This window comes from Procambarus clarkii, chromosome 63 (assembly GCF_040958095.1).
Source record: "Procambarus clarkii isolate CNS0578487 chromosome 63, FALCON_Pclarkii_2.0, whole genome shotgun sequence".
In the NCBI taxonomy this organism is placed as follows: Eukaryota; Metazoa; Arthropoda; class Malacostraca; order Decapoda; family Cambaridae; genus Procambarus; species Procambarus clarkii.
The window spans coordinates 5,767,072-5,781,969 of record NC_091212.1 but is presented as its reverse complement, the minus strand read 5'-3'; the positions used below and the strand labels follow the sequence as shown (position 1 = coordinate 5,781,969).

The 14,898-nt window shown below is 37.9% G+C and overlaps 1 protein-coding gene across 2 annotated transcripts; it reads right to left on the bottom strand.

Moving 5' to 3' along the window:
* Positions 1–2,334: 2,334 nt before the first annotated feature.
* Positions 2,335–14,104, bottom strand: LOC138354470 (mediator of RNA polymerase II transcription subunit 17-like). Of its 2 annotated transcripts, none has more exons than XM_069308670.1 (5): positions 12,150–14,104; positions 10,069–10,246; positions 9,040–9,286; positions 5,880–6,168; positions 2,335–5,007 (listed from the first exon to the last, which is right to left on the bottom strand). In XM_069308670.1, exons 1-5 carry the CDS (start codon positions 12,285–12,287, stop codon positions 4,321–4,323), a joined length of 1,539 nt encoding a protein of 512 aa, XP_069164771.1. In that variant the 5' UTR covers positions 12,288–14,104; the 3' UTR covers positions 2,335–4,320. The 2 variants fall into 2 exon arrangements, with proteins under 2 accessions (XP_069164771.1, XP_069164772.1); XM_069308671.1 differs by having other exon boundaries at positions 5,880–6,156; positions 12,150–14,101.
* Positions 14,105–14,898: the final 794 nt, after the last annotated feature.

Below are 14,898 nucleotides of genomic sequence, written 5' to 3'. Positions count from 1 at the left end.
ATACGAACCCAGGACAAAGCGCTCGAAAAACGCCAGGAGAGTCTTACCGCTACACTACGGGGACTGCTCGAATCACCTTCTGTAGTTGATTGTTCAATAAAACACTGAACTCTATGTTTAACAGATTTCTAACCCTGTCCATGGAGGACAGAAGAAAATGTATATATGCTGGTTAGCATTGTAAATGTGTGACCACATCTGTGGTAGAAAATAATAATAGACAAAAAAAAAGAGAGAAGGAACTGCTGGGCACATGCAGTTCGGAGCACAAAAAGCAAAGTCCATACAACAAACCTGACAGAAAACACGCTCTTAGCAAATACTATGACGGAACGATATACTAACAAAAACAGCCCCAACTGACAATTCCTAGGATGACCGGCACTTACCTTAAGAGCTCTGGGACTTGCTGCATAATGATGCAACGAACGAGCACTACTGTTGCTGTTGATTAATCCCAAAGTCGCATGGCGAAACGAATGTCGCTTATCAGCGGAAACTAGTGGGCCTCGCGGCAAATTAACACACAGACTAGCAGATAATTGGGGAGCCCCAGGAGTCCCTCAGGGTGACAAGCACCGGGCCCACCCAACACAGAGAACACTCGGTAGCAAAACCAAAAACTCGACCCCCAACTAAAACGCAACAGTTTATCTAGTGCCCTCCGTCAGAGCAGAAGCCACCCACCAAGAACCACCAACTCCCGGCACCTCTTTGTCAAGCCGGCGCCGAAACCAGTCTCCCCGCCTGAAGAACCAACCAGAAAACATTCAAAATCTCTCAACTATTGTGTGACCCAAGGCGATATGTGCGTCAGGCGTCGTAACAATCGGATCGTTAAATAGGCATGCCAAATGAATCTTGTAATCCAAAATCGCCAAACGGACGTGATCCCGGCGGATCTCAGACGATGCTGTCCAGACGTCTGCTCGTCGTCAAGGTTGAACTAACAGTCCCAGGAGCACTACTGCCTTGTTCTCGACCACAGACTGCCTAGTAGCGACATTCAGTACTATCGGGTTCTATCTGTAATTTATTTTGAATTGTTTAGAGAGGTTGGCAGTTTTGTGACTTTGAATCTTGTGAACCCAGCAATTATTTGCAAAGCTTCGCTGACTTTGTAAGTGATTTCCGTGAAATGGCAGAATATCATTTGCTCTGCACCTCATGTGAAGTGGGGTCAGATTCTGGAGCTGGTCCTCTAGTCCAAACAAACTCGTGTAACTGATGTAGCAAGTAGAATGGAACACTCAGCGCATTAGTGTCTTTAGGTATGGTACTTGCCTTATCTAGGAATCCTACTGTTCGTGTATCCTACGTATATACTTTTGTCTAAGTATTTTGTCCTGAGAACAGCGAACTGGAGCCCCTTTGCTGTCAGGGGTAACACCCCATTTAGGAAAAAGCTTGCCAAATGCTAATTTGGGAATAGTTTTGCAGATTAATGGAACGAATTACTGAATAATAGGTGTGGGATTGCTAAATTGTTTGTCATAGGTTAGATATACATGCGAATTATCAGTTTGGTTCTAAATAGGAGGTACCTCACATGTGCACCTGCAAACAGTGCACCTGTTTTATTTATACTTGTGCTCTTATGAAACATTGGTCATCAAACTGAGGTGCATTAGTCTCTGCCAGCCTGAACTACATTTGACTATCCAGGAAGAATGAGAGATAGGCAAAGTAAGTGAACCATGTTAATGAGTAGGTGATGCTTCCTGGTTGCAGTCAGGGTCACTGTTGAGTGAGATGATTAGTGAGAGCATTGTCAGGTGGTTCCTGTGATGCCAAGTAGTGCTTGCAAGGGTTTATATAAAGAGCCTTCTGGAAGTCATTCAGGACTGGAGTGAGTATTCAGCAGCACCTTTGCCAGTATGACTCGACAAGGACATTGGAAAATTCACCTTAGTTAATAAAATATCCGAGAAGTTTAAACTGGATAACTGCTACTTTTTTCACTAACAATTTTGTCATCATCCCCAATCATAACTATATTGTCCACATTAACTCCTAACAATCCTTTTGCACACACCCAATAAAATGTTAAATCAACCTGAATCTCTATCAGTTAAAATAACTACCGCCTGTATACTACCTTAAAACTCATTCTCAAATACTCATATTATCCCTATACGCTAGGTAGCCAGTTTATATATTAAACTGAAATTCTTGTGACACCCCCATCCATATAAAGAGTACAGTATTGAATAACCGGGGCAATATCACACAATCCTGGTCCTGTATATACAAGGGCCCTTTTCAATTAACTTTGCACTCTATGAATAAAATATCATTCATAAAGTTGTCCATGGATAAAATGATACGAAATACAAAAGTACAATACTGATAAACAAAAACTTTCCATTTATTTCACATAGTTTGAGGAAAAATATAATTTCTATTCAATATTTCATAAGTAAAATCAGATAATATTCTATGCCTGCATATTGTTAGTACAGTACAATAACCCAATACTGTGGACTTTAATCTGATTTTTAATCTAACACCCAACATTTGTCTTCGTTAACATTGTTCTAAAATATTTTCAATTTTTATCTTACAATTACGACACCATCCACTAACTGTAAGAGTACAAAACACTGTAATAGGGATATAGTACCATAAAAGGAAATGTTTTTATTAAAAGAAATTGCTGAGCCAGGATGGCCATGAAAGGTAAACTTGATGAATACAGTACTAACACACTAAAATTTATTTGAAAAAAATAATATACAGGTACTGTATATATGAGCATATCTAGTTAAAAGACAATAATTTGTTGATTGCAATAAAGTATTGCAAGTGAAATGGATGCCAAGACACCCGAATTCTCTGTATCCCTTCTATTTCAGCAATCTCTCCTGCTCTGAAGAAAGAAGAGAGTATCGAGCAGTATCCAAGATGGGACAGCACCAAGGATTTGAACAGGACAAGAATTGCAATGGGTTCCCTGGATTTGAAGGTCCTCATAATCCATCCCATCATTTTTCTAGCCGACACTATATTTGCTTGTTTATGCTCCCTAAATGTTGTCGCTAGACATTATTGTACTATTCCCAGATCCCCTCGTGTTGCTTTTGATTGTGTTTTGTACCCTGCATTTTGTTTAAGGTCTTCATTTTGACCATACCTAAGTACCTGGAATTTATTACTATTAAACATCATGTTATTTTCTGCTGTCCAATTGAAAACTTTATTAATATCAGCTTGTAGTTTTTCAATGTCTTCTACAGAAGTAATTTTCATACTGATTTTTGTGTTGCCTGCAAAAGATGACACGAAGCTATGACTTGTGTTTTTGTCTATACCTGATATGAGAATAAGGAAAAAGCAGTAGTGCAAAGACTATGCCCCGAGATATAGCGCTTTTAACTGTGATTAGACTATTTTATTTAGTTGAATGTTACTCTTTACATTCTGTTTGACAGAAAATTGAATATCCATCGTCCTACTTTACCTGTTATTCCTACTGACCTCATTTTGTGGGGCATCACTCCATGGTCATATTTATCAAATGCCTTTGCAAAGTCTGTGTGTACAACATCTGCATTGTTTTTCTTCTAATGCATCAGTGATTTTCTCATAGTGGTCGAGTAGCTGCGAAAGGCGTGATCTTCCTGCTTCAAATCCCTGTTGACCTGGGGTATGGAAGTCATTGGTCTCCATAAAACTGGAGATCTGACTCCTTTAAGAGTCTTTGTTGGAGGTTATGTTAGTATGCATGTGGGAATATGTTAGTATGCATATGGGGATATGTTAGTATGCATGTGGGGATATGTTAATATGCATGTGGGGATATGTTAATATGCATGTGGGAATATGTTAGTATGCATGTGGGAATATGTTAGTATGCATGTGGGAATATGTTAGTATGCGTGTGGGGATATGTTAGTATGCATGTGGGAATATGTTAGTATGCATATGGGGATATGTTAGTATGCATGTGGGGATATGTTAATATGCATGTGGGAATATGTTAGTATGCATGTGGGGATATGTTAGTATGCATGTGGGGATATGTTAATATGCATGTGGGAATATGTTAGTATGCATGTGGGGATATGTTAATATGCATGTGGGGATATGTTAGTATTCTTGAGCATGTGTAGTTGTGTATTGATGATTCCTATCCAGAAGTTGTATACATTTGCTTCACTGATAAATAATGATGAGACAGCACTGTATATAACTATAAATATAAATAAGGATACATTTTTTATTGGATTACAGTATATGAAATTATAATTTTGTACAGAAATGTTATTCATATTACATTCTCAATATGAGGAAGTAGTTATTTCTCTAGTATAGATACTCTCATGCTGTAAGGGCTGCCATTAGTAGCTCCATTTTATTCAGAAAATTTCTTCCTTCCATACGATCAAGACGAACTTCCTGCCAGTTGGATCCTAGATGTTCCCATCTCTGCTCCATTACAACAGTAGATGGATAGAAATCTGGACGAGGTGATGACGACACATAAACAGAAACACGTTGATGGGGACCTGAATGAACGCCTATAACCTTATTTCCAGAGGGTGAAGCTAGCATAACTGTTGAAGCATTACCAAGTGGTTCTATTGCACCAGTTCCAATGTTCTGCTCAGATGACAAAAGCGTCCATCCAGTGAACTTAGCCAGACCTTGTAAAGCAGCCATATTATGTTGAGAGATCTGGCAAAGTATCAGATTTCGCAGTTCTTGTGGTTCGAAGGACATTGTCATGATTTTACCATCTCTACAAATGCACTTCAATGTCCTTTCAAAGATATGAATCACTAACTTTGTCCGTAATACAGTATCATACCCCTGTGTAACTATGTTAATTTTAACACATGATTGGGTTGGCGAGTTGAAAGCATTCCAGTGGGAAACAATCAGTGGGTCCTTGAACTCGGCAGCCAATTGATCTATCACATACATGGTGCGTAGTCGGAGGAAATTGTGTTGCACTTGCCGTATTATTTGTTCCAACAATGTCTGCTCCTTCATCAAGCTGATCATCTGTGAATTATGGAGAGTAAGCACATCATTAAAATAATGTCACACTTAAATTAAGTATTCATAAATTATGAAATAAACTATGGATTTCTGTATCTGATTGAATGGGTTTCAATTGGTGTGGATTAGGAGAAAACTCCTCCCCCTCCACAAAAGAAAAGTACAGAAACCTACAAATAACAGAAGGATTCTACTAATGGAACAGTTCACATAAGCCTATTTTCTATTATTTTTACTCCATTTCAGTAAATATTACTGAAAAGACAACTTTTGTTTGTTAGAAATGCTGTACTATATAAAAATTTAAGTACCTGGTTTCTTATAGTACTTTTCACAACTGAACATCAAATCCACACATTAAGAGATTATTACAATACAGTACTGTATTTTGGTCTCTCCCAGATGATTATCACGGGAATAATAAAGGAAGGAAGGCAAGCCATGGGGTGACAATTCTGAGAAATTAGAAAGCATACATGTCAAGTCAGTCCAAGATTTTTGTCAAACTGGCAATGAAGGATCAAAGAAAACATGAAGCATGTAGATTGAGCAATCATAAACATAAAATTAGGATTTATCAATAATATTTATAAGTACAATGATTAGTCATAATTATAACAACACTACCACTTCAAGAAATTCAAGATAGAACATTAATTTTTAAAAATAAGCTTTCAAATATAAATTTAAAACAATATATGACAGCTATGCTATATTATAGACGCTCAAAAACATTATTTTGAAGTTAAGTATTTTGTAAGTCATTAGTGGCCAGACAAATAAAATTATTCATTTTACTTACTTTTAGAAAATCTGCAAATTTTGTCACTAATAATATAAAGCATAAGTGAAACAAATAAAATTTAAATACAAACCAGATTTTTATCCATTCCTTCTGGTCCGGCAGCCCTTCTACGTTTACTCATACCCATTGGAGCATATACTGGGTGTGGAAGAGGGTGTTGAAAACTGTGATGATATACACGATGTAGTAGCTGGTGAAGTGAGTGTTCTAAATCATGCTCGTGTTTGTATTTGGAAGGACCAGCACCTCCAACAGTTGCAGGGGCTAATCCACCACCACCACCACCACCAACCATAGTGCTGTTTTGTCCACCAACAACATTAGGGCCTTGACCAGCCGTGACCTTACTGCGGACATTACTGGAAGTCAGAAATCACATTAATCTGTATAAGGTACATTAAAGTTAAACTAATCCATGTAGTCATCCTTATTGTGAAAGAATACTGGACTGTACAGTGTACTGTAATTAATTTTTACTACACATCACTATATATACCACTATGTTATGCTAACTGCACATTCCCTAAATTCTCCATAGCTAAAATACTTCTTCATCGTCACTTACCTGTTTTCCAATTACAAAGGTTGGAGAAACCACATGCTGTTCAGCCAACCATCACTTCCTCGCACTCACCCACTATATCTGCTCATCTTTTTTGGCATTCCTCTAATCCTCGTGCCCTCAAATACATTCTCTCCATCATCATCCATTTATTCAAATTGACTAAATTATATTGGCACACTCTTTTCAATCTTAATTTACATAATTTTGCACTCTACACACTGCCTTGGCAATTTCATTCTTTACTGTATCATTTCATTCCAACTCAGATAGTTAATTTCAACTTCCTTAATTTGGGATTTTTCATGTCACAACACCATCTTGCATCCATGCAAAGGGTAGGTAAGCAATATCATTATATTACACAGCCATCTGACCTCTTCTGCAACTGTGTGTATGGTACAGTGGTAAAACACTCGCCACTCGCCCTGCAAGTGATTTCAGCCAGGTTTGAACCCTGGACAGGGAAGGTCGACAAAGAACTGATTCTTAACTGTTAACCCCCTGTTCATGTAGCAGTAATTAGGGACTTAGTTGTAAATTGATTGGTGTTCCAGGAAACCTATCAGGGTAAAGGCTTAAAATGAGCTATAGGAAAGGAATGCTCTAAGCTTGCTAATGAATCAAAAGTTGGCTACTCCTGTACCCACCCTGCACCTACTTGTTTAGAAAAAAACTTTTGTTTTCTTCAAACCATACCAGACACTTGCCTTTCCAGGCTTGATTGATAAAGATTAAGCCACCCAAAAGGTGGTATGGGCATGAATAGCCCATAATTTCTGACTCATTTCTCTCTTTGTACAAATTCCCTTCTAGCACTCTTCCATTCTATGTGAGGTGCTGGAGCAAGTAATCAAGCTAACAATAGTGGAGCACCTGGAGAGGATAAACTTTGTAACTAAAGCATAGATTTAGAAGCAAAAGTCATGTTTAACAAACATGATCTAGTTCTATGACAGGTTTACTAAGACAAAGAGAAGGCTGGGTAGACTATTTTCTGAGATTATCAAAATGCATTTGATATTATTCCTCATGAAAGGCTGGTGTACAAGCTGGGAAAAATCCAGGAAAGCTTGAAAGACACTAAACTATGTAAGGTTTTCTGTCCTGAAGGACAGAAAACAAAGTTACAGTCAGAGAGGAGGTTTTGAGTTAGAGGAATGTGACAAGTGGGGTCCCTGAAGGCTTGGTCTTATGACACCAGTTTCTGATTTACATGAATGACCTACCTGAGGGTGTGAGTTTGTACAGGTCAACGTCTGCAGGAAACACAAAGCTAATGAGCAATGTAAAAACAGAAGTTACAGGAAGACCCCGACAAACTTCAGGAGTGGGTAAATAAATGGTTGCTAGAATTCAATTCCAACAAGTGTAAGATAATGATGACAGGAATGGAAGAGAGGAGACTAGAAGGAATCTACACCATAAGCAGTAAGCAACTACATGAATTAGAAGGTGAAAAAATTTGAGAGTGGATGTAATTCCAACACTAAGAAGAAAGAAGCACAAACAGGGTAACATCAACAGCATATGAGAAAATGGTAAACATTAGAACATCATTTATAAATCTAAGTAAGGACTCTTTCAAGGTAAGCTACAGTGCCTACATTAGACCAATACTGTTCTGAAATATGCAACATTGGCCTGAATTCCCCATCTTGTAAATTACAAAGAAAACAAAAAAAGTGCAGAGGTTTGCAACTAGATTAGTCCTAGAACTAAGAGAATTAAACAACATGTCTAGGTTGAATGAGCTAAGTCTCACAACCCAAGAGGAGAGAAGAAACAGGAGGGATATGATCACAATATAGAAGGTACTATGGAGAATAGACAAGTTAGACAAGGACAGCCTCTTTAAATTAAGAAAAAGTAGGACTAAAGGACTAAAATTGCAAATGAGTTTAAGAAATGTAAGGAAATACTCCTACCCTGAAAGGGTGATCAACCAGTGGAATGCAATGATAGTAGTAGTTATGGAAGCCAAATCTATCCACAACTTTAAGGTCAGATTCTACAAAAAAAATTAACAAATAGGATAAGTAGTTCAATTTTAATGCAACAGGTACAAGAAGGCCAGAAAGTGGGGCATAAAGAGCCAGACCTCACTTCCCTGTAGGCACTAATAAGTGACCACTATTTTCATACACAAAATTGTCTTCCCTTTGCACTACCATATGTTAACTTCCATACACTAACTTTTATCATACTAGGCAATAAAACCTTAAGCAAATCTATTTCAATCTATCATTCACTCCATCACCTGCATACATAATATTTGACATACTTTATTTACTATCATAGTCTTATCTTGACATCTTGGAATTAAATTATGAAATCATAAGAATGATTACAGTATCTTAACTTTTTTAAAACTGTAAAGCCTTCGCTAAACGTTGTTATAAATAACACATACGGCTTAGAAACTTAGAAGCATACAGCTTAGCTTGACTTCCACTTAGAGGGCAAATCAAGAAAGATACATATTTGTCTTATTGTGTTTCTCATACATAATACAATACTTCCCAATACAGAAGCCAATAATTTTCTGTATTTATGTTCTAATTATGAATATATGCATCTTCAAACTACAATACTGTACTTTATGGGCTACTCATGTCCGTGCCACCTCTTGGGTGGCTTAATCTTTATCAATCTATACTGTACTTACTTTTTCCCATCAGAGTGACATAAGCCCACAAGTAGATGTATCCCGGGGAAAATAGTCGCAGTGATCTGGTTACCAACAACAAGGTGAGGTATCGCTGGAGTAAGCTTCACAGCCTCCCGCGCTAGCTGGCTGAACAATTCTTTACAAAAGAGCACATTTTGAGCCTTCTCAAGTTTCTGTTGCCATGGGGTGTCCCCTGCTACAAAATCATTGCTAGTTAACTGAGCTGAACAAATGTCTTCTTCATCTGAGGAAAAGAAGAGTTAAACTAATTGTTTAGCAAGAAGAGTGCAAAGGAGTTATTTGTTACAAAATATTTCTGAAAGAGTAAAAGTAAACACTTCAATTTAAATATTTAAAACATTTTAGGAAATATTTTAACTTGAACAAATATACATTATGCTAAATATATTTTTGCATTATTCAACTATAACAGCTGTCAGATTATATTAATTCATCAGCCAAATAATGTGTATTAAAATTTACTTGAATCATAGAATGTGTTTATGATAAAGTGGCTTTAATGAATACAAAGTGAATGAGACAAGACAATCAAATGAAAATATGATGAGAATACAAGGTATAAGAAAAAATTGGTAAAGCAGATATAAAACTAGGAGCAAATGAGGAGATCAAGATAAAATTATGAAGGGAACAGCACTGAAGACTTAGACCACAAAACCAAAAGCAAGACTTCCTTCAGAGGAAGGATATTAACTGTGGAAGATTGAGGAATGAATGGGTGGGTGTTCTGATTCCTAATACTGTATTGCCATCCTATTTCATCCAAGCTGATAGTCCTAGTCCCATAAAAGTTAAAAATGTGTTACAGAAATGATAATTATAATGACTAAGTCTACTCCACTTCTCTGGGAAACAGTCATAGTTCGGTATTACTGTGAGCAAGAACATTCTTGAATTCCAGCCACCTGAAGATGATATTTTGTTCAAAAGTGGTCTTGCATTATTTGCATTAATAATGAAATGAAAATGTTACTGGCAAGGCTCATCATTCACAAAAATACCAACCTTTTTTAATGCACACAAAAATGTATGCAGAACCCATCAGCTCTGTTGGAACAGTGACCCGCAGTGATGACTGTAAGCCACGTGCAGGTATTGGGGACACGGGTGATGCTGCTCCTGGACCAACCACGGCACTTGGTCCTGATGCTTCATCAGCTTTCGATACCTCAAATATGCCAGTCTGAAATATGATAGGAGTATAATAATCTTTACAATCCTCTCTTATTATTTAAGTTTTATGGCCTAAGCAAATGGATCTATGCAGAGCCAACCAAAGTCTAAAAAGTCTCAATCCACCATAGTGGTGAGTCCAGCAGTCACAAGTCACATTTGTTATCATTATATTTAGGTACATCTGCATTTATACAGCTACTTTAAACTATATGAAAGGTTACATTGTGAAAAGCTAACTATGTGATACTTAAAATTCCCCCTCTTACACAATGGTTAATCATACAGAGCCATGGGATCAGTAGCCTGGGGTGCATTATGAGGATATCCCCAAAAACACAAGAGTTAATAAAGTAACTGCAAAGCTCCAGGTACCTCATGCTGGCAGTTCTGATCTGTATAATGACTGGACATTCAATAATGCATAAAGAAATCACATTAATGTGGAGTATCTGAGAAAATCAGTAGGAGCCATGAGGGTAATCCAAACCTATACTTTGGGTACTCCCAAGTACACACCTTAGACCACTACACTCTGACATGTCATGGTGTGGTGGTCTAAGGCATATGCTTGGGAGTACCCAGAGCCAAGGATCGAATCCTCCTCATGGCTCCTACTGATTTTCTCATTCAGTAATGTAGCAAAAGAGAGCAAGACCCAGTTCCTGCTCACATAGTTTGCACCTAATGTGCTCAGGATTAGGAGAGTCATTACCTGTAGGCACCTGCCACATGTAATGGTAGCCCAACCTGATTCTGACAATCACTGTGTCACACTGTCTGGTGGACATTTTGTGTTGATCATATACATAGGTTTTGGATCTAAACAAATAATAGTTTTTTATACTGGTGCTTTCAGGCTTTTGGGAGGTCTACCAGACCTGAATGTTTGGAGCGATATACTGTAGTCTTGATGAGAGATAGAGCCTAGGTCTAATTCAACTTCATCCTGGAGGAAGTTCATGTGACAACAAACTCCATTATAGTGGTGACTGCAGCAGTCATAAGTCACAACACATCGCATCATACAGGTGACTGAAGCAGTTACAAATCATGACAAGCTTGGGCACATGCAATGTCGGGTACTGTAGCAGAAAGCATATTTGTTAAATATTAAGCAACAGTAACAAAGGAATGGCTAATGGCAAAACAATCGTTCCAGGGGAAGGCTAGCACCACTTAGTTGAAAGCATGACGCAGGTGTATGATGCATACCCAAGTGTATGTGACTTGACTGACTAATACTGTAATGACTAACATGCCTGACTATTGATGACTGAATTGATGACTGATAACTGACGTGGCTACTGATGATTGAATTGTAAGATAACTGATGACTGATATGATTGCCTAGGCTGCTGATCAATAATGACTGACCAACTTTATTGACACATTTAACTGCCAGACTGGCTCTCTCTCATTTGGTGCTATGGATATCAAAGACAAGGGCGATGACTATGCAGAGGTGGGAAGCATCCTACCTCCCACTGAGCTGCGATTCTCCTTACACCACGGTGCATTCACCTTTCCCAATGGTGTTTTTCTATTTAAAATACACTGTATATTCAAATGATTTTTAGTATTTTTATTTATAATATTAAAGGTTTAACCTTATACACAAGGCACAAGATGATTTTAGGGTAAAACTAAGTAATGTATTTGTAAATAGAACATACAGTAATAAAGATAAAAATGAGTAAATATTTAAGTTTCCCAATTTGACTCTGTACAAGTCAAGTGGGGATTTGCCACATTTGATCCAAACTAGTGATTGATTAATGTGCTGTAATCTGGATTTTTTACATTGCACTCTAGAAGAAATTGATTCAGCATTGAACGTAATGAAATGCTCAGTGCTGTCATTGAACAGGAACCCTTCCCAGAAAAGTATTGTACCAAATTCAGGAACTTACTTGTCTAAACATTGAGCCAGCAGAACGGTACGACAAGTCCCCTATAATATTGTTACCAAACTTTTTCAACCGCCAGTTTTGCCGTAATCTCAGCAATTCGATATGAAAATCATGTACTGCACGATTTGGCCGACCCATTTCTGCTTGAGATGTGCGAAGGCGTTCAGCTCCATTTAAGAGAATTGTGGCAGCAGACTGAAGACTCTGGGAGATAAGAAAAGAAGAAATGCTACTCTACTGCAAAACTTAAAACAAAATATTATACTAAAAAATTACCAACGCAGCAAATTACATACACAGTACAATAACTTGTTTATCTGTGCGTATTAACCCCTGGGCTGCATACCTGTTAATACCTGACATTACTGTGGGGCACAACAAATCAATTTTGAATCTTTTTCTTTTGACACTCCACACTTGACACTAAGCATCCAGGAAGCCCAAAAATCCAAGTAAAAAGTCTGTACTTCTTGTGGTTTAGCCGTAGTGGCTTGGAGAAGTTGTAGTGGCCCCTTAATATGCTACCCTATCATATGATAGGGTAGCTGAATATGCTCATTTCGTGCATCCTATCATATGAAGTCTTAGGGAACTGCATAAGATTTAAAAGTCTTACACTTATGTGGGGCACACAGTTGCTTCCTCAGGCCTCCAGTAACAATCCCCCATTTTGAACAAAAATCCTGAGTCCCTCACTTTTCTTCTAGGGCTTTACTAAAAAAAAATGAGGACCATATTTGGCAACATCGTCATCCAGTGGGTGAACATGCAGGGTGGCCATGCCAGCAGCCACTGAACTTTTAACAACTTTGTCAGAAAGAAAAAACTTTATATATAAAGTGAGAAACAATGAAAGTAGACAAAGTTATTCCTGTGCGGCACCTCACGTTATGTCTATTAAAAAAAAAAACTTCTCAAGCCATTACGGCTAAATTGAACGAGGTAGAGACTTCTTGTTTGTATTTTTGTGCTTCCTGGATGTTTATTAACAATGTCAAAAGAAATAATATTTGTTTTTCATAATTTATTTTTTGAGCACCACAGGGATGTCAGCTACCAATAGGTGTGCAACCCAGGGGTTAAGCACTGGTAATGCTTAGTCTTCAGGTTTCAGGTGGGATAGTTTAATTACCTGGAACATACCTGAAGAGGGTTCTGGGATTTCTTCTACTTCCCAAACCTGGCCTGAGACCAGGCTCGACTTGTGATAATTTGGTCCAATAGGCTGTTGCTTGGAGCGGCCCGCAGGCCCACATATCCACTACAGCCAGGTTGGTCCGGCACTTCTCGCAAAAATTTGCCTAAATGCTTCTTGAAGACATCCATTTCTGTTCTGGCAATATTTCTAACGCTTGCTGGGAGGGCAATGAACTGCAATGGACCTCTAATGTTCAGACAATGCTCTGTGATTGTGCCTGCTCCTCTACTCCTCACTGGTCCTATTTTTCATTTCCTTCCACATCTTTCACTCAAGTATGTTGTTATTCTATGCAGATTTGGGACCTGACCCTCCAATATCTTCCATATAAAGTATATATTATTTGATACCTCTGTCTTCTTTCCAGAGAACATCCATTTTGAGACCTTTGAGATGGTCCCAATAATTTGGATGTTTTATCGTGTCTATGCATGCTAGATAGGTTTTCTGTATTCCCTCTATTTCAGAAATCTCTCCTGCTCTGAAGGGGGAAGTGAGTACCAAGCAATACTCAAGACGGGACAGCACCAGTGATTTAAATAGTATTAGCATTGCTATGGGATCGCTGATGAATGTTCTCATAATCCATCCTATCATTTTCCTGGCCGCCTCTATATTTGCTTGGTTATGTTCGCTAAATATCAGGTTGCCAGGCATCATAATTCCCAGATCTTTTTACACATTGCTATCCTTCTATGAACAAGTCTGATTGTGTCCTGTACCCTATATTTTATTTAAGTTCCTCGTTTCCACCATACCTAAGTACCTGGAACTTATCATTAACTTATCACTAAATGTAACTAAGTACTGTGCCTGTTACTTTCTTAAAGACAAATTTATGAAAGTGAGGAGGAAAAATATTATGAAGTGAGAGAATTATGACAACTTCTTTGGAATATGGAAAAATAAGTAATGGTCAAGTAGATGCGTAGATGAAAATGACGGACAGTATGAGATATACTTTATAAGAGTAAAGGCAAAGGTAATGTCAAGCAAAGTACCATGTTTAGATGTTCGATGAATACATTATTGTATGTGTAGCAAAATCATGAGAGACTAATCAGGTAAAAAATTAAGGACTAATAGTTAATAAAACATATACAGTACATATTTAAGAAACTCTATGAAGTTTAAGAAAATTAAAAGATTGTACTAAAATGGGATGAGTATAGCATATTCGGGACATGAAGCCCATGGCTTGGCAAAGTGCCCCAAGTTAAGGATATAAGGTAGTATCCATGCAGTCACCCATCCAGTTACTGTATTTACCATTACCTGATGGACCAAGAAGTAGAAATACCCTTATCTGAAGATGCTTCAGGTGAACCTTCACTAGGGTTTGGAACATACAAGGAGAGCTAAAATGTCTGGAATGGGTACTACATCTGGTCACCCCTTAAAGAGGACTTGAGGATATGGATACAATAGGTCAAACTCAAGGAATAGTGCATCTGAAGGGACAAGGTGTAACCAAAGCTTATAGAATAAGTGGGACAATGACAGTTAATATATATGGATGAAAGGAAAGAAAAGACCACATGGTCCGCCACA

What these genes read in the sequence shown, in the direction of transcription:
- LOC138354470 (XM_069308670.1), bottom strand. Translation starts at nt 12,287, where the DNA reads ATGGGTCGGCCAAATCGTGCAGTACATGATTTTCATATCGAATTGCTG. An exon ending in CTGGCTCAATGTTTAGACAA is followed by an intron (nt 10,247 to 12,149) that starts GTAAGTTCCTGA and finishes ATCATATTTCAG; the next exon opens with ACTGGCATATTTGAGGTATC. An exon ending in AAGGAATGGATAAAAATCTG is followed by an intron (nt 5,008 to 5,879) that starts GTTTGTATTTAA and finishes CATAATTCACAG; the next exon opens with ATGATCAGCTTGATGAAGGA.